We start from the raw sequence: 27,561 nt of genomic DNA, 5'->3' as shown, positions 1-27,561 counted from the left end.
ACAGGCCTAAAAAAAAAAAAAAGGCTAAAAGTGCTTACCAATGTTACTTGATAGTGAGTTCAGATGGAATACAACCACAAGCAAGCAATGTAGCACAAGTTATGTATGAAAAATTCTGTGTTTAAGATACGAGTTATCTCTTCTATTTTATGACACAATGGCAACATGGGAAGTCACAGCAATATGTTGGGAGCACCCAATATCAGGCTGGAATGCCAGTCCATTACTGGGCGCACTCACAGAATACCAGCACATCTCAGACAATTAATTAGATTGTAATGCGATCGTTGAAATACACTCATTCATAAATTTAAGGTCAGTTGTACTGCTGTATTGCACAAAGGTAAAGGGGTTCTTTCTCTGTGACCTTCATGTCTGACCATAATATAATAAATAACACTACAGCAACTTGTAACAGACGTTAACACTCTAACGAAACAATAAGCTGTCTTCTCAATATTCATACTGAAATGAAAACCACACTTATTTACTTGGCTTCCTCCTGTCTTAAAGATGACTAGAGTAAGTTGATTGGAGACTAGAAATTAGTTTCAACTAATGAGTGTGATGGGGTGAATCCCCTGTTCTGCAACAGGTTGACTATCTCTCCCAGGTTAGTTCTGGCCTTCCAATGTCTTTGGCATCCTATTCAAAAAATACGGAAGCAGAATGTTTCTGGTAATTAAACTGAAAATCCATCCATCTCCTAAACTGGATGGCTTTAGGTTGCAGGTAGCTACTGTAGTGCCTATCCCAGCAAGCACAGTGCGCAATGCAGTAACAGTCTGTGGACAGGGTGCCAGTCCATCGCAGGTTGAAAACGCAAACACACGGGCCAGTTTAACATTGTCAGTCTACATAACGTGCATGTCTTTGAACTGTGGGAGAAAATGTGAGAACCCCCAGAAAACCCATGCAAACACGGGGAGAACATGCAAACTCCATTAAGGTATAAATGAATCCCGGTCTCCCTACTACGATGCTACCACTGAGCCGCTCATAAACTGCAACATTGTTAACAAGTATAAAACATTCTATGAAACCCTGCGTTTTCAGCTAGCGGGATGAAAATATGATTAAAATATGTTGATTGTAAAGAAGTCTCTGCTTGCCACTATGTGAAAAGTACAGAAAAAAGTCCCATCGAAAGTGATCCATTTCATCATATACCTCGTTTCTTAAGTAATCGTATTTATCAGCATCTACCAGAGCCGATGCCCAAGCCTTTTGTTTCCTTTTCATGCTTCTATCAAAAACGTTCATTGAAGCGCTTGATGAGCCTGTCCTTAAAGCGTCCATTGTGACACTTGAAGATGTCCTTAGAAGAGGTGTCCTTTGGCGTCCAATAAGATTTAAACACCCGCCGAAGGACAGCATGCGAGTCAGCCTGCACACTTTACTCATGTCGAAAAAGATGTACATTTTGTCCTTATCAAGGCCGATTCATACACACTGCAGTCCACTTAATTGCCATCCTATTCCAAGTTTCGGATCACTTTTCAAGTCTAATAAATAAAAAAAACATAATTTAGTAAGCGAACACTCCCAAGTACTGTGTAAAGCTGGCAACCATATCTTGTTTGACCCTTTTGATTCGCCGTAGCACCTGGGCGGGCCTATGTTGCACAGACGGATTGTGGGAGACGAAGCACGTGGGTTACAGTCAGATTGTAGAGGGCTGGTGATACCAGGGTAAGTTAATGTTTATTACTGTACGCGATATTAACTTTTGCTTTTTTCCTTTATTAAAATATGTGAAAATTGCACCATCTGATATAGTGTTATAACTATGTTTTTCGGTTAACAATTAAACACAGTTGGCATGAATCCAATCGGCATGGAGATAAATTAAGTTTTTTTTTTTAGTTTGTATGCTTTTCTGCAAGGTGCTTTCTTTCCTTACGGCTGGTAGCCTTATTGGTTGAAGCTGATACTGTAACCGTGTTTAAGAACGATGCCTGTCTTGCGAACATGTATTCTGTATGTGCAGTTTTATGAAGTGAAACGTGACAATTGAACTAGATTATATAAAGTCAGACACGTTCACGTAACATTACGTACTTGAGTGTTTTTAAGGCTGTGTAGTACTAACTCCGACCAAAGTGTATCGCTGTGCACTGACAGATGCATAACAAAAGCAAATACAGCTCCCTGAATTACGGTGTACTGGTCCTCACTGTTAGGGCTCTAGAGCAGGGATCCTGAAAGGTTGCGGTGGGTGCAAGCCCTCTTATAATAAAGAGTTTTATGTAGAAGTCAAACATTGCTATTAATGAAAGCATCATTTACTTATGTGACTAATTTTTTGCGTCCATTCCGCTGTGTTGAAAATTTCCACAAGTGTATTTGGAAATTATCAAAAAAATTAATTTACATGTACATTTGTAGTTATTTGCTTAGCAGACAGTTGTGTGCAAAGCGACTTAAAAAAAGAGGTCAGCATTATTAAGTAAACCTCAGTCTGCGCACTGTTTAGGAACAAGTGTTACAGGACACTGGTACAAAACTGATCATCACAAGTTTAGAGCTCAAAACAAAATACAAGCGAGTTGCAGTTCCTAGGTTACAAAAACCTGACAGCCGGAAATCCACCAAACAAGCACCTAGAGAGAGTCAGACTTACAAATGGAGGTGGACAGTTTGTTTCTAGAACTAAAAGGTACACATAAAAATGTCTGGCGTGAGATTTGATACAATGCAGAGATTGCATCACCAAATGCTATTCAGTAGCAGACCTGACCTGAGTGGACGAGAAGTAGCATAAGGCCTCAGGTGTCTCCATATCCAGTACTCTCCATAGTATTTGGGACTGCACTAGATGGGTGAATTAAAGGCTTGGCAGAGCTATACCAGAAAAGATCTTTGGCACCTGGTGATGTGTATGACTCACAGACTTCAAGCAGTCATTACGAGCAAGAGATATGCACAGAGCTCTAAATATGACTGCTTTAATAGACCTGCCATTGTGGTGTCCGAACATTATGGTGCCCAGAAATGGGGGGACGATGTAGAAAAAATGTTGGCATTACTAGATGGTGTGACCAAAATGTATGCAAATCATTTTAAATAAAAGTCTGCAATGTGAACTTTAACCACGTCTAAATTGTTTGATTTGTAATCTTAAACAGTGGAACAGAGGGGTAAATAAATCAAGGAAAAATCTGTCTGTCCCAAACATTATTGAAGGGCACTGCATATATGTACTGACACACTGACTCCTCTGTAGGAATGCATCAAGGATTTGAACTTAATATGTGCATCTTATCTTTATGAAACTGATCAGAAAAGAGGAGTTGAACAGCAGCAATTGAGAAAGGTTGCACTTTCACGTGCAGGTCCGACTCGCCCCAGTTACCTCATCAACTCCCTGCGGCTGCATAATCGCGCCAAATGGGTTATTTAAAAATCTCAAATGACTGACACGGCCAAATGGGTTATTTAAAAATTTGCCTTTTCTTCTGAGCTGCGGACCCGCTATATCACAGACTCCAGTTAGGTTTTTAATTCGAAACCAGCTCTTACTGTTAATATATTATTTAATTCAGTGAGCTTTTGAGTGTTCCTTTTCTGTCAAATCAGGTATTTGTAATGTTGTTGATTTTCATTTTCTGAAAATGGGAAGAGGAGGAGGTTGGGTGTGTGCACTGATACAGCGCATTGCCACACCCACCACATGACGAACCACCTCGGCATCCCGAATTAGGACACGAGTATAGACATGCAATGGGTGACCCCTCAGCACCACACTAATTTTAATGAGTTTTTTTTTTTTTTTTTATATAGTGGTTGGAGTGCCAATCCTGCCACCAACCCTCAAGTTGTAGGACCTGTTTGCAGGGTGTTAAAGCAGGCAGACACAGCAGGGGCATCCTCAGCCCCAAAGAAAGTGCTCGGAGTCTCGGGACAGGCCGCAGAATCAGGCTTTATTGCATGGCACACGTACAGACTCAACTCAGATGGAACAGTGAGCCTCCAGCTATAAGCACCTTTCACATTTATTACAATTCTTATCATTTAAGCCATTATTCTAACTCATCTGATTCCTAACATTCCATAATCCTTCCTCTTATTAATTCCACCAATAATTCTTAGTTAAGATGATGTCAAACCCTTCTCTGTCTATCTTCTCTGTTTGATAATGACTATTCTTGCTTGCTACCATTATTTGTAGCCAAAGAGTTCACATTTCCTCTCTAAGCGAGGGGGCCCATCCTTCAGCTGTCTTGCACATCTGACCTTTGGCTTATGAAATACTGGTGTTTTGTAGCTCATACAAAATAATAAAGAATATGTAGACATGAATCTTTGTAATCCTAACACATGTGTAATGTTTAGTATAAAACAATGCTTACTTTCCCATGTGCTTATAATACTTTTCTATAAGGGCTGGATGCAGGTTAATGTCCTACCCAGGACGGAGCAGTGGCTGGTTAAGGGTCTCACTCAAGGGCCCAACAGAGTGGAATCACTTCTAGTATTTACAGGGTTCGAACTGGCAACCTTCTCATTGCTGAGCAGATCCCTAGCTTCAGAGCCACCACTCCATGCTTTCTGAGAATATTAATCCCAAAATTTGTAGACTGGAGCAGATCATTATATCTCAGTCCTTCAATTTTTCTTTGCAGATATTTTATTAAGTAGATTTTATTTGTTGAATAGACGCATGTGCAAAGGGGAGCAAGTTAAATGTTTAGCTATTCGCTTGCTTTGTATCTCATTGTTAATTTGCATCTTGGTAATGAAAAAGAAGCTGTTGAAAGTCTTGCTGTTAAAAAGCATATCAAATTACAATTAAGACAAAAGAAAGCTCAGTTAGCAGTAATTGTATAATTTTTAAGAAAGTCACTACAACAAAAAACTTGTCATGTTTACCCTAAGCTCTTTGCACAGCACGCCATCAGAGAGAAATCTTTCCTCTAAGTAGAACTTTTCAAATTTGCTTCTTGAACTCCTTGTTGTGTCTGGTTCTTGCTGGAGTCCATCTAACAGGCCTGAATACAGTAATCCCTCCTCCATCGCGGGGGTTGCGTTCCAGAGCCACCCGCGAAATAAGAAAATCCGCGAAGTAGAAACCATATGTTTATATGGTTATTTTTATATTGTCATGCTTGGGTCACAGATTTGCGCAGAAACACAGGAGGTTGTAGAGAGACAGGAACGTTATTCAAACACTGCAAACAAACATTTGTCTCTTTTTCAAAAGTTTAAACTGTGCTCCATGACAAGACAAAGATGACAGTTCCGTCTCACAATTAAAAGAATGCAAACATATCTTCCTCTTCAAAGGAGTGCGTGTCAGGAGCAGATCATGTCACAGAGATAGAGAAAAGTAAACAAATCAATAGGGCTGTTTGGCTTTTAAGTATGCGAAGCACCACGGCACAAAGCTGTTGAAGGCGGCAGCTCACACCCCCTCCGTCAGGAGCAGAGAGAGAGACAGACAGACAGACAGAGTTTGTTTTTCAAGCAAAAATCTATACGTGCCCTTCGAGCTTTTAAGTATGCGAAGCACCGTGCAGCATGTCGTTTCAGGAAGCAGCTGCACAAAAGATAGCAACGTGAAGATAATCTTTCAGCATTTTTAGACGACATTTTTAGACGAGCGTCCGTATCGTCTAGGTTTGCGAACAGCCCCCCTGCTCAATCTCCCTACGTCAGGATCAGAGAAAGTCAGCGCAAGAGAAAGAGAAAAGTAAGCTGGGTAGCTTCTCAGCCGTCTGCCAATAGCGTCCCTTGTATGAAATCAACTGGGCAAACCAACTGAGGAAGCATGTACCAGAAATTAAAAGACCCATTGTCCGCAGAAACCCGCGAAGCATCGAAAAATCCACGATATATATTTAAATATGCTTACATATAAAATCCATGATGGAGTGAAGCCGCGAAAGGCGAAGCGCGATATAGCGAGGGATTACTGTACACTGAAAAGTCATGACATCATAAAGCTTCCAAGTTTGTCTTTAAAAATGAATGCTTTTAGCACAGTAGCTGAAATGTGTTTTTTTTTTTTTTTTTTGCATTATATAAGTTGCAAAATATTAATGGCACTTTTTTTTATAATTTCATCAGGTTTCCCTTTTTTGAAGTGTAAAACATGGCTTCCAAACAAAACATGAAAAAAGATGAACGGTTCAGCCGTGTGATGAAGGACCCACGTTTCTGGGAGATGCCAGAAAAGGAGCGCAAAGTCAAGATAGACAAGCGCTTTCAGTCAATGTTTTATGACAAAAAATTTAAGCTAAAGTACACCGTGGACAAAAGAGGCCGGCCAATCAATCATACCTCAACTGATGATTTGAAGCGCTTTTATGCTTTGTCGGATTCTGACATTTCCGAACAAGAAGACAAAGAGCAATGTGAAAAGATAAAGAAAAAGAAAGTAAGGTCAAAAGCAAAACAAGGAAGTAAAGAGGAGAAAGCTTTGTCATTATCGGGAGATGATGGAAGGAAGTGCAGGGTGACAAAAAAGAACCAGCTCTCAGTGATTGAACGCAAGTCATCAAAATTGACCAAGCAAGCCAAAGGTGAAAAGGCAAAGGCAGAGAAAACACATAAAGGGATCAAAGTCTTCTCTAAAGATCAGCATGAAGATACCATGCATGGCAAGAAAGCAGCACCAGCAGATGTCCTCCCAATTGCAGGCATTGATATAAAGTCTTCTGCTGAAGAGGATACAGAATCAGGTCTGTAATTTAGAAATACTTTGTTGACCAAAGTGACACATGATTTAAAGATAGAGTCAAAATATAAATAACAGGGAAATGTGAAACATTTGGGTGTTGTCACAGTGCTTGGAGACATCAGTTGAGAATTTTGCCCTTGGTGACTCTTTTGAAATGATTAATAGTTAGAGCTGATAAGACAGAAGGGTTACCATCAATATTATAAGAGCAGAAGATCTTGTTATAAAGGAGTCCAAAATTGTAATAGAACATGTTATTGAATGAGGAGAGGGGGGTAACTTAAGTAAATAAATGTTCATACCTCGTGAGAGTAAGCATTAAGAAGAATGAAAATCTGGAATACTTCAAGATTTGATGTAAAATCAACAGAGAACTTCCATTCTGTGAACACTGGACCCAGTTAGGTGATAGGGATCATTTCACCATCTCATGGTGGTTCGCAGAGTACTTACATGGTCCTCAAAGTATGATTTCAAATTCCCTTCTGGATTTTATTGAATAAGGTAATTCAGGCATTCACAGGTGAAGTGAGTGAAATATAATGTAAATAAGCACCATATACGCTTGTCTCCAGATCTTAAAGAGTGTAGTATCCTTTGTTTTGGTAGAGCTCATTTTATGATAAATACAAGCTGAAAGCGCTAACTTTATAGATATGTTATAGAGTGGTTCAGCCAGGGCTGTGGAGTCTGTAGATAAATTCTTCGACTCGGACTCCTTAGTTTCCGGTACTTCTGACTTTGACTCCGACTCCTCTGTATTTAATATGCTAATGTATTTTCCATGTTGATTGAAGGACGGCAACATACGTCATTTAACCACAGAACTACTGGCTAAGAAGCTGACTCTACCGTATTGGCCAGTTAAACAAAAGTGAAAAAAATGAAAACAATAAGGTTTTATTTATTGTTTTTATCAAGTGGCTTTAAAGTAGTAGCATGCATAAAAGTCAGGAACAGGAACTTTACCAGTTTAAAAAATATAAACCACATTCTTTGGTAGTTTTAAAACAAAAACAAAGCTTTACTACATGAACAAAAGAACAAAAGCTGGAAAACAGTTTATATATTAAACTTGGAATACAGTTGTAGAGTAGAATAGCTGTTAAATACAATCCAAAATTAACTCAATGCAGTGTTCTAAGAAACAGAATTGCTTCTGCCAGATCTTCTTTCATAGAAGCTCTTAAATCTGACTTGATTATTTTTAGAGCTGAAAATAGTCTTTCAACACTGACTTGGGTGGGTGGCATTGCTGTTACAGTTCTAGCCACATCACTAATAATCTCTGGATCAACATGGATGGCTTCTTGTACAGTCAGTTTCGATGAATGATCATACTTTTCAACTTCTTTTAATTCTTTAAAAAACTCCTGCTGGAATCTCTTTATTTGGACATTTATTGGTCGTTTATCTTTTCCACATAGGCGATATCGCTTTGCTTTTGAAACTTCCATTTTGTTCAAGTAGAAATCAAAGTCTAATTCTTCATTTGAAGAGGATGATCCTGAGTTACCAGTGTTTATAGCTTCATCCAGTGGTGGTGTTTCAGGTAGTAGTAATCCCTTCATGCGAACTGCTACATCAGAGAGGGCGTTTTTTCCGTAAGGAATCTGGTCCCTGTTCAACAAAATTCAGCTCATTGGATCAACGTAAATAGCAGCTAATAAGATTTGATTATCCAGTAAGATACTCTCTCTTTTCTTCATTGAAGATACGATGCCATCAGCTATTAACCCTCCACTTTTGTTCAGGCAATATATCAAGCTCTTCCATTCCAAGAAAAATTTACTGGGTGTTAAATCTTCATATTGCAACCTCTTAGTGAGAGTAAAGAGGTAAGAAAGTAGACTTTCCAGTTCTTTTACTTGTGCCCACTGGTTTTCAGTTAATAAAACATTTTCATTGTCCAGTTCTTCAAGGAAGTCATTTAGTTCAAGCAAATGCTTTACCATCAAGTAAGTGCTTCCCCAGCGTGTTGTTTGATCCAAAATGGCTCCTTTTGCTGCATGTCTTTTCAAAGTGGGATCTGTTTTGGAGGCCCAGGCTGCAACAGTTACTTGCCTCAATTTGCCAGTTAGAGTAGCTGCATGATGATCTTTCAATCCATCTCTTATTGCAAGTTGTAGAGTATGAACAGCACAATGCATATGTTGAATAGTAGTAAGCTTAGATGCTTCTTCAGCAGTGTAATCCAAAATTTCACTATTGTCTTCGGTTTTGCTTTCTCCAATACTTGCAGAACTGTCTTCCTCTAATATCTGTTTGTCACTTTCTTCATCTACTTTATTCATTTTCTCAATTGTGCTTAACATATTAGAAGCATTTCTGTCACAATACATAGAATCTGTTCCTTTTTAATTTCAAAATCTTCTAGAACAGGTTGTATGCAAAGTTATGCTAAAGTTCACCCCTTTGTGGGAGCATATGTGGAGAGTGCAGACAGAACCCCTGAACACACATCAGGCCATAGCACACACCAACATCTACATCATTACACTTGTTTACACTCAAAAGAACTTGTTAAACACATTGTATCTGAAATAAAATGAAAACACTTTTTGTAATGTACCATAATCCAGATTACAATATGTGAATGTCAGGTTGTATAATAGCTCAGCAGAAGTTCACACTAGTAGTAACACAACTGTGCACTGGGTTTTATTCTTACATCAGATAAGTACTTAATTATGACTATTGTTTGTGAAATGGGACATTTGAAGTAACTGTATTTTTTTTTCATTAAAATTTAAATTTATTTGGAGTTGGAGTTGGTACATTTTTGCCGACTCCGACCCCAACTCCAGGTACCCAAAATTGTCTCCGACTCCAACTCCACAGCCCTGGATTCAACCAGAGGGTTACATGGATAGAAGTGGGATTTGAGACTGTAGTGATATATCCATTTCTTTAGCTGTGTCATGTGCGGTTTCAGTGACATGCTTAGTGCTTCAGGACAGTATGCAGAATAAAATAAGACAATCTTTGAATTGAGTCACTGTTGTGTAAACCTAATGATCACATTTTGGCAAAAGCTAAACACCAATGTTATCTTTATCTACAGCATAAACACGAGCGTGTGGAATACAGGTAGAACGCTAAATGCAAAGCAGAGAGAGAACTATCAAATATCTACTTCTTCGTTTGGCATAAATGTGCAAGTGTTGTGCCATCTGTCTACCCAATAGGATAGCTTGTTACTTGCCCAGTTTAGAAGTACAATAAGGCATTCCCTTTCTTACCTCTCATTTCTCTCTCTTGATTATTTCTCCTCATCATGCCAGTGAAGGCTTTAGTCTCTTTCCCCAGATTTTACCTGATTCTAGACACCAGAACACTGAGTATGAGAGTTGTCTTTATATTCCAGTATTTGCTACAAGATCAACAGACTAGAACTCTCCTTAGTGGCCCCAGGTCTCCCTGCACCTGTAATTCTTGTCTTTAAAAGTGGTGGATCTCCAGAGCAGCCTTTCTGCTGCCCACTCTTTTTAAGATGCAGTGCTCTGTTTGCGGGCTTTCCAGCTGTCCATCTTCTTTGACCTTGTCCTTGAAAGAGCAGTCTGGTGGCTATGTGCTGTCACTGATCTGGTGTTACTGCTTTTTGCCTGCTTTCACTGGTCTCAGTAACTTTTTCAAGAGTCCAAGAGTAATGAGAACGGAAGAGTAAATGAGAATTGGAAGGATTGTTCTAGTGGCTGAAAGTGCCAAAGTAATGCCAGTTTGCTATGTGGATTAATACTGTATAAGAAGACAAGTACAAACAAAGTGAATTATTTGAAAGGTGAACTGTAAACATTGACATAGATACTTAGACATAGATACTATTATGTAGACACGAGGTATTGGGAAATGGCAAGCTTGTAGTTTTCAAAACTGCAGTACTTCCAGGTTTACCAGTGTAGGCAGGCAGCTCCTGAACAGCTCCATTTGGTTAATAATGCTCCACTCTTTTTGTCTTAAGAAACAGAAGCTGATGAAGATGATGAATCGACAGTGGGTACATCATCAACTGACGAAGAAGGAAGTAGTGTGGAAGAAAATGACTCCCTTGAGGCTGAAACCACTGAGGATGAGATTGATGAAGAGGAAGATAGTGATTCTGGAGAAGAAAGTGACTTTGGTCCAGATCTGGCCAGAGGGATGGGAAATATTGAGACAAGTTCTGACGAGGATGAGGAGAATGACATGACTGAGCTTCTGCATGCTGAAGAAGAGATTGAACATGACTGGGGAGAGCTTTGGAAGGATGCTCCACGAGGAGAAGATGTAAGTATCAGAGGAAATTTTGTTCTGTATGTTTGGTTTCTACAAGTTGGCACTTAGCAGTAAGTGTTCATTTTAAGTTACTTTATTTCTCTGGAAAACTGAAGCAAAATATGAATGTGATGTGGATTTGTTAACATTATATCGGGTGTTATCAAAAATCAAAATCAATCAAAATGTAATTCTAACAGACTTTGTTAGACGTAACCCAGACAGCATGTAATCAAACCCAAATGTTAGTCTGTTAAATCGGGCACCATTCTGAGTGCTATGTTGAGAATTTCTTTTCTTATCTACATAGGTGACCAGACGATTAGCATTATGTAACATAGACTGGGAGAGGCTCAAGGCAAAAGACCTGCTTGCTGTCTTCAATTCTTTCAAACCTAAAGGAGGCATTGTGTATTCTGTCAAGGTATTTATTTGAGATATTCCACAGTTTATAGAAAGGTGGGCCAAATCCTAAATTTGACTCAAAATGTTGTCATTCAGTTAAGTTAATTTATAGCACCCTTCCCAGAGTACAGGATTAGTGCACTTTCATAATTTTTGCAACTATAATGCTGTAAAAGTACATATTCTTGAAATATTTGCATACACATTCTTACATAAATATGATTAAATATATAAATGGCATGCTAATCTCCATTAATGTCAGAATTGAGATGTGGTGTGTTGATAACAGAGAAAAGGACAATTAAACACCACTTAACAGCAATTGTGGTAAAAAAAAAAAAAAAAAAACCTTTCAGGTGTCAACGGTCATTTATAACACACAGTTGTCTCTTGCAGAAATAGAATTTGTTGGGGCTGTTGACTAGCATACCACAGGTAAAAAGAAGATACAAGTTGTACATTTTGATATGCATCTGTTGTTATTTGACTGTCTAAAACTTGTCCGTTATTCTGCACAGGTTGTGTTAGTCACTTTCATCAACAGTCTATTGCTAACCAACCAAAGGGCCGGGCTTGGATGGATGTGTTTTGAATGTTAGGCAATCCTCCATGCACTTGTGACACTGCTGTGTTTGAAACCCCATGCAGAGTTGCTGCATACATACAGTGCCCACATCCACGCTGAAGTCTAGTCCACGTAAATCTATGGTCTTGCTCATTCCTCTCTTTTTAAATGCACAAATGTGCATGGCCTTTTGTCCCTGGTACTTGCCTACCTGCTACAAGTTGTTTTGACTGCTCATACTTTATGCTGTTGACACTGATTGAGTTGTCTTTTTCTTGGTGTGTGTGTATCTCACAGATCTACCCTTCAGATTTTGGAAAGGAAAGAACTAAGAAGGAAGAGCAGCAGGGACCTCTGGAACTGGTGACTTTGCCTGAAGATCCTGATGAAGATAATGAAGCACAGAGGTTTTTTAATTATATTTACACGTCTTTATATTTTTATTTTAATGGACTCAGGTCAGAGTACAAAATGACTAATTCCTAAAGCTAAGCATGGACCATGGAGTTGGAACTTCTCATTGTGAGTCTGTTTCACCATTTAGGGCCATGGTTGAAAAGTGGTAAACAGAGTATTGGGGTGGGATTGAGGATTAGAGGGTTATGGTTTTGCACTGTGAGAATTGCCAGCTGTGTCTTAAAGTAACAGAATAGACCATGCCCCAGCCATGCCAAAAGTGCCACTTCTTTTAGATAAGTAACAAAGTCAGCTTAAGAGTGTTATCAACCGTGATAAAAAAGATATATGAAAATTTCTACGGGTGTCTCATTTCTACTGGTATACTGCACAACCCTCTGCATCCAATCGTAATGCCTTGTGTCAGTTGTAGGTACTGGAAAAATTAGCAGCAATCAATGACGAGCATGTACTTCATTCAACATTGATTGCATCTCTTGCCACCCTGTTCTGAGCTTACTCAAACCAGAAAGCAGATGTCCTGCTGTTTGTCATGATGGGTACTAAATGTCTCTGTTGCTTTGTACATGCAGTGTTCCATTCCTCACTTCGCGTTTAGTTCTTCACATTTACTAAACCAAATAAACCATGCATTAATATTCCTGTAATTTTTAATTCTTATTACCAATACAAGTAAAAATCTCAAAATAGTTTTGTTTGCTGTTTTTTGTGAAGTCATGTGCAGTTCTTAAAAGATACCGAACATGAAGTTAAGTTACCCTGCAGATATTCTTCAGCTTTAGAAAAAGTTTAACTTATCACTTCAGGAAACACATAAACAGTATTTGACAGTTATGATAAAGTAGAAGGCCCAACAAAGAAAATTAAACTTTGGATACAAGGAATTGAAAGCAATGCCTTGTGTTTGATAACTTAAAAATGAAAATGAAGCAGAAAAGGGAAATGAAGATTACAATTTTAACCAAATAAATCTTATTGTAAATAATCATTTCAAAATGTAATTAGTTAAATTTGAAGACTATTTTCATAAAAGTAAGAACTCAGGAAAGGTTTTCTTTGAGGGTTCTGGATCCATTTAATGTTAATGAACACATAAAGGATGATCTATCTATGAATAAAGACGATATGTTGACTTATTTTTCCTCATACGTTATATTAAAAAAAAATTAAGACTTGTTTATCTTCTTGATATATGTTTGGTAAAAAAAATCACAGTGAATGTGTATTTTTAAGAGAGTAAGCATTTAAGTTTCTAATCCAGTTTGCATTTACATGCTTTTGTGAAGGTAGATTTTCGGCTGTTTCTGCAATGAAAACAAACAAGCAAAATAGGCTAAATGTGACACCTACAGTACATTAAAGCAATCTTCAATAATTCTTACACCAGATGTTGTTAATTTGTGTCACACAATGGCAGCACAAACTTGAAAAAGTTCTTTTTATTACATCTTTTTGCATAAATATGTATTTTTTGTATATAAATAATTTTTTGACTAGAATATTTTTCACATAACGTTTTACATTTGCAAAGGGCTTCAACCATTCAGCATTTTGTTTGCTTGAGGCGCTGCAATCCCAAAAAGTTTAAGAAACACTACTGTAGAATGTCTGCTAGTAATACAAATACTCGGCAATTAATTTCATGTTTAATGCTGGTGCTTAGATGTTGGGAGACAGGTTTCAGATGTGCAGCATGCGCTCTGTTTGTAACTAGGATTCCTTTTTTCCATTCTTGCTTTTTTGATCTGTGCTCTGGCTGATTCTTTCTATTTTTTTTTTTTGTTTTAAGCCATTTCAATTCAATGTGTGCAAAAAAGGGAAAAAGTTCAAATTTGAGGAATTTGAACATTGGATGAGGCGTACTTTATTCAGCTTGATACAACATTTACACGAATATGACAGTTATTAGTTAATGCATAATTTGTTCGCTTAACTTCCATGTAACACACGACAAGAGTAAGTGGTCCATGTAAGAAAGGACCACACTTACAAATTTTGATCATTCCTATGCTGAGTAATTCTAAATACTCCTTTTTTTTCACTTTTTCTGAACAGCACATCACTGCTCTTTGCTTTGTTTTGTTTACAAAGTTGTTCAACACACATTCAGTATGTTGTAAAGCATTGCATATTTCGCTGCATTTTTTTCTGCTTTTTCTTTTTTCTGGCAGTGCAGACTCCAGTAAGACTTCTATAATGCCTGCTACCAAATACAGTGTAGGGCCATTAAGCCGCCGGCCAGTAATCCGCGAATTCGCTTAAGCCGCGCAAAAAGCTTGGATCCCAATTTTTTGACACTATGGATCGTACGGACCTAAACATGGCCTCTCAAACACTCGAGACAGGTGTTGACAGCTGTCATTTTGGCATTTCGAATGTCTGTGATTGACATACTATGCACTATCACGGATTAAATATTTAAATGCTGGCTTATAACTTCAAAGAGGTATTTATAGAAGATTAGTCTTTTATTTATCAATAAACAATAAAATAACTTACAATGAAATTCAAATATTAATCTGTTTTATCCACGCTGAGTGTCAGCGTTATGGAGGCCGCCATTGTAACCGATTCACACCTTACAATGCTACAAAGTTAATCCGCGGTAAATCCGCAAAAAATCGACTCATATTTAAAGTATTATTTTTAATTCGAAAATCTGATAAAACTTGAAATTGTATAAATATGAGTCACAAACCCAACGTAAATCACTTCAGTTTCTGAATCTATAGCGAGCACATCATATTTGCTTTAAAAATTTTTACGTCATGAGTAATAAACGTAAACACGCTTCATATGATGTTCAGCAAAAGCTGGATGTCATCGAAAGAATAAGAAACGGCGAAACTCGCATTAAAGTAAGCAGAGAGTTAGGGGTACCTGAGTCAACACTACGCGGATGGATCAAAGATGAAAACAAATTAAGAACATTTCTTGATGAGCTTGATGAAGGTGGTTTAAGACGCAAGAGAGCCAGAACAGCAAAAGATCCAGAATTAGACAAAGCAACTTTTAATGCATTTTGTGAGGCTAGAAACAATGGTATCCCTATTTCTGGTCCAGTCATCCAAGCGCAGGCAGAAAAATTATACAAGGAAATTCATGGTCCCGATGCAGATCCTGAGTTTACAGTTTCAAGTGGCTGGTTGAAAAGGTGGAAACAGCGACACAGCATTTCACAAGTAAAGATCAATGGCGAGATTAAGTCAGCAGACACTGTAGCAGCAGAAGAGTTCATTCCCAAATTTCAACAATTCATAGAAGAACAGCAGCTAACAGAAGAGATGATTTACAACGCTGATGAAACGGGCCTTTACTACAAAATACTGCCTGATAGGACTTTAGCCATGAAGAAAGACAAGACCAGCAAAGAAGGTTATAAACAGATCAAAGACAGGGTGACAATGTTATTTTGCTGTAACTGGACGGGTCATCACAAGCTAACACCTCTTTGTATTGGCAAGTTTGGATCCCCAAGATGTTTCCACAACATCAACATGTCATCATTACCACTGGACTACGATCACAGCAAGAATGCCTGGATGACAGCAGCAATTTTTGAGAAGTGGTTTCACCAGACGTTCATCCCTGATGTCCGTAGGCACCTTAGAAGCAAGGGAATGGAACCACAAGCATGCCTACTTCTAGACAACTGTCCAGCCCACCCCCCTGCAGAGACGTTGAAGTCCAGAGATGGCAAGATTTTTGTTTATTACCTTCCAAAGAATACAACGTCCAAGATTCAGCCTCTAGATCAAGGCATCATTTCTGTGTTCAAGGCCAATTATAGACGGGAGATGATAAAGTCCATGGTTGAAGAAGATGAGAGTGTCCCTATGTTCCTGAAGACTGTAAGAATTAAAGAAGCACTGTATTTGTCTGAGTCAGCCTGGGGAGCAATCAAGCCTAAAACAATTTAAAATTGTTGGACTAAAGCCCTTGGAGGTCCCATCACAGAGAACCCCACTACTGTTGAAGAAGACGAAGATGAAGACTTCCTAGGTTTCAGTCCAGAAGAAGTACAGGAGGCAGAACAGAAGTTGATGTCGGCTGTCCACTCAAGTGTACCAGTACAAGAAATCCTTGCAGCATGGCCCACCATAGATGATGACATTCCAATAGCATCCTCCATTTTAGCTGAAGAAAACCACAATGAAGATGAAGAAGAAGATCCTGTCCCAGTACCTCCAACTAGAACCGCTGATGATGCAGATAAAGGACTTGAAGTGGCCTTAGAGTACTACGAGCGTGTGGGGGATAAAGTAAAGACACTACAGCTGAAGTCTCTCATAAGAGATGCCAAAATGAGAGCTTCTAGGAACAAGAAGCAAGCTGACATCACCTCGTATTTTACTAAAAAATAAAGACTGTAACTTGTTATTGTGTAATAACAACTATTATATTACTGTATGTTTAATTTTATATTGGAAATAAAAAAAAAAAAAAATTTTATTAAAATGTTTATAACATTGTTAATGTATTAATGTGTGATGGTAATAAAAGTGCTTGCGTGTGATTTCGTTTATATGTCAAATAATTACTATTTTAATACTGTATTGTGCCATGCAATGTTACGAATAAATATTTAGTAATTTTTATGAAAAGATGTGAAATAAAATGTTTTAAATGTATTTGATACGTTTTGTTATTCTTAAATAATAATTTATTATTAATTTCAAGACTGTTAATCACGATTTAATATGCAGCACGCAATATCGCGATCGTGAGACTACGGCGCTACTTTCAAAATGGCGACTCGCGGGTCAACACGTGAGAAAGGATTGTGATCAAAAATTTATTTTTTCATTATTTATTGTAATTTATCCATTATCAAAAAATATTTAAGCTGCGGACCACCTAAGCCGCGGTTAAGCAGTTTGGACCCCAGTCACCGCGGCTTAATGGCCCTACACTGTATCACCAGAACTGTACTGTTGAGTAATGTTGGATGTTAGAAAGTCAAATGTTGCTTAAAATGACCTTATGTCACTATGCCTGGTTTTACACGAAATAAGAACACCATACTCTAAAAGACTCCGCTACTGTCAGTTACTTTGTCACTTATCTATGCTCTAAAGTGTTTTTTTTTTCTTGATAACTTTTAATGTAGACTTTACAGAGAAAAGATGCGTGAATATCAATTCAAGCGGATGAGGTATTACTATGCAGTTGTGGACTGTGATTCTCCTGAGACTGCCAGTAAGATATACGAGGAATGCGACGGACATGAGTATGAAAGCAGCTGTTCTGTAATGGACCTCAGGTATAGGAAAAAATGCAATTTCTATAACTTAATTTTTTTTCTGAGAGGAACCCTTTGTGTTACATGACCATTTCAATGGCAGTGACATTTTAAGTGGTTAGGCTTAAAGTGAATCTGGTGTCTGACAATGAATAACAGCTTTGTGGGATATAGCAGGACACATTAGAGAGAGACAAACAACTAATGAAAATGTAAATATTACAAAACAGGTTGTAGTCAAAACACATAATAAGTTTAAAAGAAAAAACTGTAATAAGGACTAGGCCAAACACAGTTAGTGAATTAGGATATTCTACAAAGGATAGACTTACTTGGCATTCAGTGATGCTGCTTGCAAACATGAGTTTTAGTTAAGAAAAATAACAGTGTGATCATGACAGGTGTATGCTTTGAGGATCTTATGCAGAAGCATGAAAAAGCAGCATTGCTATGCTATGCTTCACCACCTCAGGCCAGTTATCTCTGTTCTGATTCTTCTAGCCAACCAAGCTTAAAACCCAAATACTAGAAAGACCGTAAGGTTTCACTTTCAAGGTTTGTACTAGTCTTTAAGTTGTTTTTTTTTCATCTCTGGCTTTTGGAAGCCTTTTGATTTGTCTCTGTGGGTTAGGACCGTGCATGTCGACTTGAGGAGTGCTCTGTCCTAAACCTGACATGATCCCAAGACAATTCTGCATGAAAAATGCGTAATAATGAGACAAAAGGCTAGTAGGCTTGTCTAATCACCTGAATGGCAAAGTAAAAAAAATCAGAGTTTCAGTCTTCTAAATAATGCCCTTTTTTTTTTTTTTTTTTTAAATTATGTAAATATATAAATAGGTTACAGGTGTGAACAGTATATAATAAATCAGTTTCTTATATGTGTTACTTTGTTTGTGTGACTCATGTTAGAAGTATTTCTTTTTATTTCACAAAAATCACATTGTGTCTCAGTAATAAAAATGACTATAGCTATGTAAATGAATAAGAAGAAAGGATGAGGATAACAGTATAAGTGAGTAATAAATGGAAATAATAAATCTGAAACCTTTTCTAGCATAGGTTAAAATGGCTTAATTGAAAGTCTTTTGTCTACTAAAAATATAAGCATTATTTAAATCACATAAATGAAAACATTTGTGGTTGTGAATAAATGAAGTGCAGTTAGGACACAGGGGTTTTTCTTTGCCTAGAAATTAAGCCTGTAACTTATCTATTAAAATTCACACATTATTTGAAGTGTGCATGGTCAAAAGTAATGAAACTGTGGTTTTCAATAAATTTGGTGTGAGTTCAAAAGTTAGGACACAAGATACTTTCTTTTGTGAAAAATTTAAAATTTGTGACTGGTTTGTTTAACAGTTTTTGTCTGCCATTGCTCTTTTTTCTTCTGCATACCCCAGGAGTCTTTGATCTTTCTGTATTTATCTTACTGCCTGACTTAAAAGAACTAAAACCAGCCAGGCTCATTTTCCATGTTGAAATCATGGGCCTGCTAGGGGAGCAATAATGAAGTTTTTCCAAGTCAAAAGTATTACTGAAGAACTAAGTGTGCTTCTGCTGTTTAAAATCACTCTAATTACTGTTATGGTTTGTCTCCTTTTACAGGTTTATTCCAGACGATGTTACTTTTGATGACGAGCCAAAAGATGTTGCTGCAGATGTTGATCTGGCTGCATATACCCCAAAATATTTCTCCTCATCGGCCACAGCAACATCAAAAGTAGGAAATCCAGAGCACTTGTTAACTTCATAATGTTCAATTGCCTATAAATAAGAGCATGTGTTTATTTTCATTGCCTTTTCTTCCTTTTTTGTCAAGAAGATAAACCAACACAGGAAAGAAAAGGCTTCTAATCGTAGAGCATTGGTATAAGGGATGTAAATGACACACATTTCTTACTGTTGTCTGGTTAGTTAATTGTCAGTCATTTGATACTGAATTGAGGGTACCACCTCTAGATGTTGTCAAATTGAGGTGTTTTTCTTTCATTTCCATTTTCATTTCTTTTTTTTTTAGAAGGTGGTTGTGGGTAGTTGGGAAATGGAGATATTAACTGTATGCAGCTTGCCTTTAACTATTTATGCTGTGTTCCTGTATCTCTCTTTATTCCATCTCCACCACACAAGATGGGTTGTGTTGTGAATGTGGTGAAGCCATTGTTCATGGATCACTCATGGAATAAATTGTTTTGTGGATATAATATTGTGAAAAAATATAAACTATGTGTCTAGCACAGTTTTTCTCCTATAGATATATCTGTGTGTTTTGGGTCAAACTCCTGTTTTTAAAATAAGGGTGGAGGAGTCCCAGACCAGCTGCAGTTAGGAACATTTCCTCATTGGCTTAGTAAAGTTTTTATCTAATTGAATTTAATATTCCTGCTTTTTTATGAATCTGCCCTTGTAAGCATTTAACTATACAGCAGGATCATGGGTAGTTTGACAATTAATTCCTGTAGTATAGATAAATACCTGAACCTATGCTGAGTGATGATGCATATGATTTGAATTAGCCCACCCCAAGTAAAGCTGCCGTTTTAGCAGTCATTTCAGAGCAGATTTGCTCTTTACATACTTAGGTTGCCAATGAATGTGCCTCACGTGATATGTCCAAGTACCTGGAGAGAGTAAACAGGCAGCCTGTAACTCGCTGTTTAATGACATTCCTGATTCAATCCCTGTTGAGTTTACAGTGTTCTCATTATTTTCTTTCCTGCTCAAACATATTGCATTCACACTGTAAGCCATTTACTAAACTGTAGTAACATTTCAAACCTCATTTATACTCACACTAAAAAAGAATGAAATGATAAGGAATGCATTTTCAGTTTTATGATGAGTTTCAACATGACAGATAATTGATGAATCCATTAATAATTTTCATTCCTGATTTGAATGGGATTTCTTAGGGACAGTTGGAAGTTTAATTTATACTTAAAATCATAAATTAAAGTCACAAATATGCAGTGGTAATTGGTTGGTTGTTTATGAGTGAGGACAGTGGACCTTATGCAAACGTTTATCACAGTAAGATAAATTTGTGTGTGAATATATATAGAACACTAGAAACATTTTTATGAGAACAGGCCATTCAACCCTGTAGAGTGCACCAATCCATTTACCTAATTTCTCCAAATCAACAGCAAGTCGAGTTTTGAATGACCATATGTACTGTATATGTGTACATCACCAGTCAAAAGTTTTAGAACACCGTCTTTTTTCCAGTTTCTGCTGAAATTTAAGCAGTTCATTTCATGTTCAAGTGGTGCAAAGGTAAGTAATAAATTGCCAGAGGTTTTAAAAAGTTTTAGGTTACCAAAAACTGAAAAATAATGTAATTTTCAAAGCTATACAAAAAAAATTCTTTTTAGGGAGTATGTAATGGGTTATTACAGCTTTTTTTTGCAGACATTGAAGCCAATTAAGCCTTGAAAGTTTATGCAAACAATTTATATCTAATGTATATCTATCTGTCTGTCTTATAGTGCTTTCATATTCTCATTCAATCTGTCTGTCTGTCTATTACAGTAATCCCTCCTCCATCGCGGGGGTTGCGTTCCAGAGCCACCCGCGAAATAAGAAAATTCGCGAAGTAGAAACCATATGTTTATATGGTTATTTTTATATTGTCATGCTTGGGTCACAGATTTGCGCAGAAACACAGGAGGTTGTAGAGAGACAGGAACGTTATTCAAACACTGCAAACAAACATTTGTCTCTTTTTCAAAAGTTTAAACTGTGCTCCATGACAAGACAGAGATGACAGTTCCGTCTCACAATTAAAAGAATGCAAACATATTTTCCTCTTCAAAGGAGTGCGCGTCAGGAGCAGAGTCTGTCAGAAAGACAGAGGAAAGCAAACAAATCAATAGGGCTGTTTGCTTTTAAGTATGCGAAGCACCACGGCACAAAGCTGTTGAAGGCGGCAGCTCACACCCCCTCTGTCAGGAGCAGACAAAGTGAGACAGAGTTTGTTTTTCAGTCAAAAATCAATACGTGCCCTTCGAGCTTTTAAGTATGCGAAGCACTGTGCAGCATGTCATTTCAGGAAGCAGCTGCACAAAAGATAGCAACGTGAAGATAATCTTCCAGCATTTTTAGACGAGCGTCTGTATCGTCTAGGTGTGCGAACAGCCCCCCTGCTCAATCCCCCTACGTCAGGATCAGAGAAAGTCAGCGCAAGAGAGACAGAAAAGTAAGCCGGGTAGCTTCTCAGCCATCTGCCAATAGCGTCCCTTGTATGAAATCAACTGGGCAAACCAACTGAGGAAGCATGTACCAGAAATTAAAAGATCCATTGTCCGCAGAAATCCGCGAACCAGCAAAAAATCCGCGATATATATTTAAATATGCTTACATATAAAATCCGCGATGGAGTGAAGCCCGCGAAGCGCGATATAGCGAGGGATTACTGTATATAGTGCCTGCATATTATCTGTCTGTCTGCTATATAATGCCTTCAAATTACCTGTCTGTCTATTAGCACATTACTGTTGTACCATATAAGATATAAATATTGGGTAAATCCAAGTTAATTTTCCTAGCCTAACTTTGCTCTGCTTTGAGGAGGCTAGCAGTATATGGCCAAATGGATTTAATAGGAAGTCTCAGTGTTTCATCATAAATGTATTAACGGTGCAGTATATTTGAAAATGTATACTTTGTATGTCCATCCTTATATCCATTTTTTACTGTACTTATCCAGTTCAAGGAATGCAGAGGGTCCAATGCAGTTTAATGCAAGTTAGCACTCTGTCCTGGACATGGTGTTTATATGTAGACCCACACTCACGCACCCTGGGACAGTTGAGAACTGCTAGTGAAACCTGCAATATTGATCTTGGTAATAGAGAAGAAAAACTAGAGTAATGGAAAAGAAAAAAATGACAAATTGGGGGGATGCACACAAGTAGTGCTTGAGCTAAGATTTGAGCTGAGAACTTTGGAGCTGTGAGGTAGTACTCCAAACCGCTGTGGTAGTATGCCAACCTGCTTTATATATACAGTACTGTGCAAAGATTTTAGGCAGGTGTGAAAAAATGCTGTAAACAAAGATTGCTTTCAAAAATTGAAGTGTTAATCATTTATTTTCATCAATCAACAAAATGCAGTGAATGAACAAAAGAGAAATCTAAATCAAATCAATATTTGGTGTGACCACCCTTTGCCTTCAAAACAGCATCAATTCTTCTAGGTACACTTGCACACAGTTTTTGAAGGAAGTCAGCTGGTCGGTTGTTCCAAACATCTTGGAGAACTAACCACAGATCTTCTGTGGATGTAGGCTTCCTCACATCCTTCTGTCTCTTCATGTAATCCCAGACACACTCGATGATGTTGAGATCAGGGCTCTGTGGGGGCCATACCATCACTTCCAGGACTTCTTGTTCTTCTTTACGCTGAATATAGTTCTTAATGACTTTGGCTGTATGTTTGGGGTCGTTGTCCTGCTGCAGAATAAATTTGCGGCCAATCATACACCTCCCTGATGGTATTGCATGATGGATAAGTATCTGCCTGTATTTCTCAGCATTGAGAACGCCATTAATCCTGACGAAATCTCCAACTCTATTTGCAGAAATGCAGCCCCAAACGTTCAAGGAACCTCCACCATGCTTCACTGTTGCCTGCAGACACTCATTATTGTACCGCTCTCCAGCCCTTCGACGAACAAACTGTCTTCTGCTACAGCCAAATATTTCAGATTTTGACTCATTAGTCCAGAGCACCTGCTGCCATTTTTCTGCACCCCAGTTCCTATGTTTTTGTGCATACTTGAATCGCTTGGCCTTGTTTCCACATCGGAAGTATGGCTTTTTGGCTGCAACTCTTCCATGAAGACCACTTCTGACCAGACTTCTCCGGACAGTAGATGGGTGTACCTGGGTCCCACTGGTTTCTGCCAGATCTTAGCTGATGGCACTGCTGGACATCTTCCGATTTCGAAGGGTAATAAGCTTGATGTCTTTCATCTGCTGCACTAAGTTTCCTTGGCCGACCACTGCGTCTACAATCCTCAACGTTGCTCATTTCTTTGTGCTTCTTCAAAAGAGCTTGAACTGCACATCTTGAAACCACAGTCTTCTTTGAAATCTTTGTCTGGGAGAGACCTTGCTGATGTTGTTGCTGTGCTCAATCTTGCCATGATATGAAACTGTCTTCCACAACCTCACCTTGGTAGCAGAATTTGGATGTTCCTCACCCAGTTTTAAGCCTCCTACACAGCTGTTTCTGTTTCAGCTAATGACTGTGTTTCAACCTACATGTGACATTGATGATCATTAGCACCTGTTTGGTATAATTGGTTGATCATACACCTGACTATAATCCTACAAAATCCCTGACTTTGTGCAAGTGTACCTATAAGAATTGATGCTGGTTTGAAGGCAAAAGTTAGTAACACCAAATATTGATTTGATTTAGATTTTTCTTTTGTTTGCTCACTTTGCATTTTGTAACTTGATAACAATAAACAATCATTATTTATATTTCTGAAAGCATTCTTTGTTTACAGCATTTTTTCACACCTGCCTAAAACTTTTGCACAGTAATATATATATACTGTGTGTGTGTGTTTATTTTGTCTAGGTTTACTAAACAATTGCATTAGTTAGGGTGCCATGGTAATCTAAGTATGGTTTATTGCAAGACTTTGCTAAATAACAGTCTCAAGCCATTCCAATGGTTTTTGTAATTTTAAAAGATAGTGTGGACTGTAGAGGGTGCTCACAAGCCATCCCTGGCCAGAAAAAAAGAAGTGAAGGCCAAAAATCATTAACATATAAGGGTGAGGTTTTTAAGGAATAATTGTATACACAGGGAAGAAGAAAAGTATAGCAAATGAAAAGTAATATGACAAAAAGATTATGTCATTTTTGGTTCTACCTGAATAATTGTAACTCCACACTTCCATATGTGGTCATTGTTTGCATTACCCACTCAGATAACCAAAAGTTCTCCCTTTTCACATTCAGTGACACTCCTTCATGGTCTTTCTAGCGTCCCCTTTCTCCCACCAGTTAAGTCCTTGTTCATCAGTTTTCCCAACTCTAGATTTGGCAAGATGCACTCTAATTGTGCGTTTTAAGCCAAACACATACAATTCTGTGAACTGCTTTTGTGTTCTTCTCGCTGCCATTTAAATGCCCTGGAACTGTGTTTAAGGAGCTCCCTTGTAGCACTTATGGGCCGTGAGCTATTAAGACTTTGTGAACCTCAAGTTCGGTACCAATCATAGTTTATTGGGCTCCACACCCACTTTGCAGGCAATTAGACTTGGATTGATTTTCATTTTGATTGCTTCATATTTTCTGATAAACAGGTGGAACTCACATGGGATGAAACGGACCACGATCGTGTCACCTTGCTTAACAGGAAATTCAAGAAAGATGAAATTCTCTCCATGGATTTTAATGCATATCTGGCTTCATCCAGTGAAGATGAAGGTGTAGATGATGATTCAGTGGATGACAAAGAGACACAAGGTGAAATATTTTGTAACATGTGAATTAGATATAAAGAACTATTTACCATATATGAGCAAAGACTACAAATTTATCAACTGGTGCTTTATCCTCTCATGGTTTATTTCATCATTCCTGTGAATGCACTTGAAATATGTAAAACAAGTAAAATAGTTGACTAATTATTGTCTTGGAAAATGAAATGATTAGGCAGTAGTATATAACAGTGTGGAAACTGTGGCATTTCAGGCTTGATAACAAAGCAAGTTACGCAACATATTTATTTTTTTATTCCATTTATTTTTTATCTATCACTGTTTATTGAGTACAGGGTCAGAGCACTCAGGGCACACATTTATAAATATACTACAGCAACAGTAAGGTTTATAATCACAAAAATTGGTGTGAAAATTTTGAATAAAACACAATCAAATTCATGTTAATTTCCAGCAAACATATTTCAAGATGTGGCCTGATGATTACAACAACTACATTTAAGAACATTCTCGGAAAAGCTAAACTTCTGGGGCCTCATGTATAAACGGTGCGTACGCACAGAAATGTTGCATACGAACCTTTCCACGCTCAAATCGCGATGTATAAAACCTAAACTTGGCGTAAAGCCACGCACATTTCCACGGTAACTCATTCCTTGGCGTACGCAATTTATCCGCCCGGTTTTGCAGACTGGCGGCACCCAGTGTCAAAGCAGTGCTACTGTTCCTGTGTGGTTACCCTTTCTTAGATCCACATCCACGGCGGCGGCTTTATCAAATACACTGAAATTAACTGCATATCGTTCATAAATTTAATGCATCTGATTGTAATTAACCTGTAACAATATAATGGTCCACAGAATGGTCAAACTACTGTTCCTGTGTGCTCATCCTTTCTTTCTTAGCTCCACATTCCTGACGCGGCTTTATAAATACACTGAAATTAACTGCATATTGTTTATTAGTGTAATACATCTGATTGTAATTAACCTGCTGCAATATAATGGGCCAGGGAATAGCCATAGTATTCCAAATACCAGAACTGCTTTAGCGTTGTTACGCTCACTGCATCTTGTTCTTCTTTTTGCTGTTCCCGTTAAGGGTTGCCACTGCGGATCATTCTTTTCCATATTACTCTCACTGCACCACTCGGAGTATTTATATCACTGTATCTGAGTGTGAATCACAGCAGCAGATGATCGGAAAGAGAATTATCGGTATACAGTTTCAAGTACACACTACCTCAACCACGGCAAAAAGCGTCAAACCCTTTCCTGTACAGACCTCGCGTTTCAGAAACAGTTTCATCCCAAGAACTATAAACGCACTCAATCACCTCACTGTAAACTTGCACTACAGTTATAATATTGCACAACCTGCGCTACTTTATAAAGCGCGTATGATGACAATATCATTTTTAAGATGAAATGCAGCAAAATATGTTGCTTATAGTATACAGATAAAACTTTAACTTCATTTAAATAATCTGTATTGCTAATAATTAAACATGTGAGGACACGGTGCCGCAGCGCTAGCTAGTTCACGGATAGCTCCTGCCTTGCGCTGTATTCTTGCTGGTGCTGACGCGACACTGGAAGGATAGACGAATAGAATAATTAAACATGTACTACGAAGATATTTCAATGTTCCTTAAAAGTTTTGAAGAATCGGCGTTCTAAGCTTACAAATGGCTTCACGTCTATTACAGAGCTGATTGTGTGGCGATTGGAGAAAGAAAAGTATGGACAGGAATTGGAGGTTAGAACGTTTGAAAGAGACAGTACTTCTGTAATAAATTATTTCATCGAAGGTCACACATGGTGCAGCAAGCCTCTTGCGTGAGATATGAACAATCACTGCGCCACCGTGTTCCCATGTTTAATAACATGCTTTCATTCCTATCATCATGAAAATGATATCACGTATACATCTCAGTATTTTAATTATTCAGAGAGCTGTAATATCTCGAATGTAATGCATTCTGTGTCCTGTCGGAGAAAGAGAAAGAACGGAAGCACGTAGTGATTCACACACACAGAGCACATAGAAGATCAAACACAGAAAAAAAGCATTTAACATGCTACTTGAGAAACTACGGTAGTAAAATAAACGATTTTAAGAAATTTCGAGATTAAAGTTGACATTTCGTGCTTTTTTCCCACTGTGTGCCCATGCTTTTTGTTTGTACCCTAATACGCTTTCATATGACACTCAGACGGTGGGCTACAACTCGCCTTTTCACAGCGACTTTGATATGTGATTTCTTTTTTATTTCGGGCACTGTGCGACTTTGTGAATTTGATCTTTCGAGTTTTTCCGATACTCTGTCACTCGATCAACTTTCTTTTGTTGATTATACCACTGTTTAAACCAACAAATAGTACGTTTTTCCTTTGCCTCCACTTGGTATTCGCTGAAATTCTTATATTTTCCCCTGTGCTTTTCACATTGTCTTTTCTCAGAAGGCTATTTATATTGATTTGCATATTCAAAGAGGCGTAATTCTGGGAGGAGTTGGGGCGGGACAGAAGGCG

At 38.0% G+C, this 27,561-nt stretch overlaps 2 protein-coding genes across 6 annotated transcripts in view; one reads left to right on the top strand and one right to left on the bottom strand.

The window, feature by feature from the left end:
• The window catches only part of ndufaf5 (NADH:ubiquinone oxidoreductase complex assembly factor 5), a 43,663-nt gene extending 42,072 nt beyond the window's left edge, over positions 1-1,591 (bottom strand). Inside the window, exon 1 of one of the 2 annotated variants that reach the window (XM_051919697.1) lies at positions 1,171-1,591. In XM_051919697.1, coding sequence (XP_051775657.1) covers positions 1,171-1,422 — 252 coding nt within the window. In that variant the 5' untranslated portion in view covers positions 1,423-1,591. The remainder of the gene's footprint in view (positions 1-1,170) is intronic. The other variant, XM_028820146.2, reaches the window with a different exon arrangement.
• Positions 1,592-1,636: 45 nt separating this feature from the next.
• Positions 1,637-27,561, top strand: part of esf1 (ESF1, nucleolar pre-rRNA processing protein, homolog (S. cerevisiae)) — a 50,264-nt gene continuing 24,339 nt past the window's right edge. Inside the window, exons 1-8 of one of the 4 annotated variants that reach the window (XM_028820144.2) lie at positions 1,637-1,692; positions 6,070-6,683; positions 10,644-10,948; positions 11,247-11,360; positions 12,204-12,313; positions 17,434-17,586; positions 19,174-19,288; positions 24,890-25,052. In XM_028820144.2, the coding sequence (XP_028675977.1) occupies positions 6,095-6,683; positions 10,644-10,948; positions 11,247-11,360; positions 12,204-12,313; positions 17,434-17,586; positions 19,174-19,288; positions 24,890-25,052 (1,549 nt within the window). In that variant the 5' untranslated portion in view covers positions 1,637-1,692; positions 6,070-6,094. The remainder of the gene's footprint in view (positions 1,693-6,069; positions 6,684-10,643; positions 10,949-11,246; positions 11,361-12,203; positions 12,314-17,433; positions 17,587-19,173; positions 19,289-24,889; positions 25,053-27,561) is intronic. The other 3 variants (XM_051919679.1, XM_028820145.2, XM_028820143.2) reach the window with 3 other exon arrangements.

Source organism: Erpetoichthys calabaricus, chromosome 15 (assembly GCF_900747795.2).
Source record: "Erpetoichthys calabaricus chromosome 15, fErpCal1.3, whole genome shotgun sequence".
NCBI lineage: Eukaryota > Metazoa > Chordata > Cladistia > Polypteriformes > Polypteridae > Erpetoichthys > Erpetoichthys calabaricus.
The sequence above is the reverse complement of the archived record's forward strand: the minus strand, read 5'-3'. Positions and strand labels throughout refer to the sequence as shown.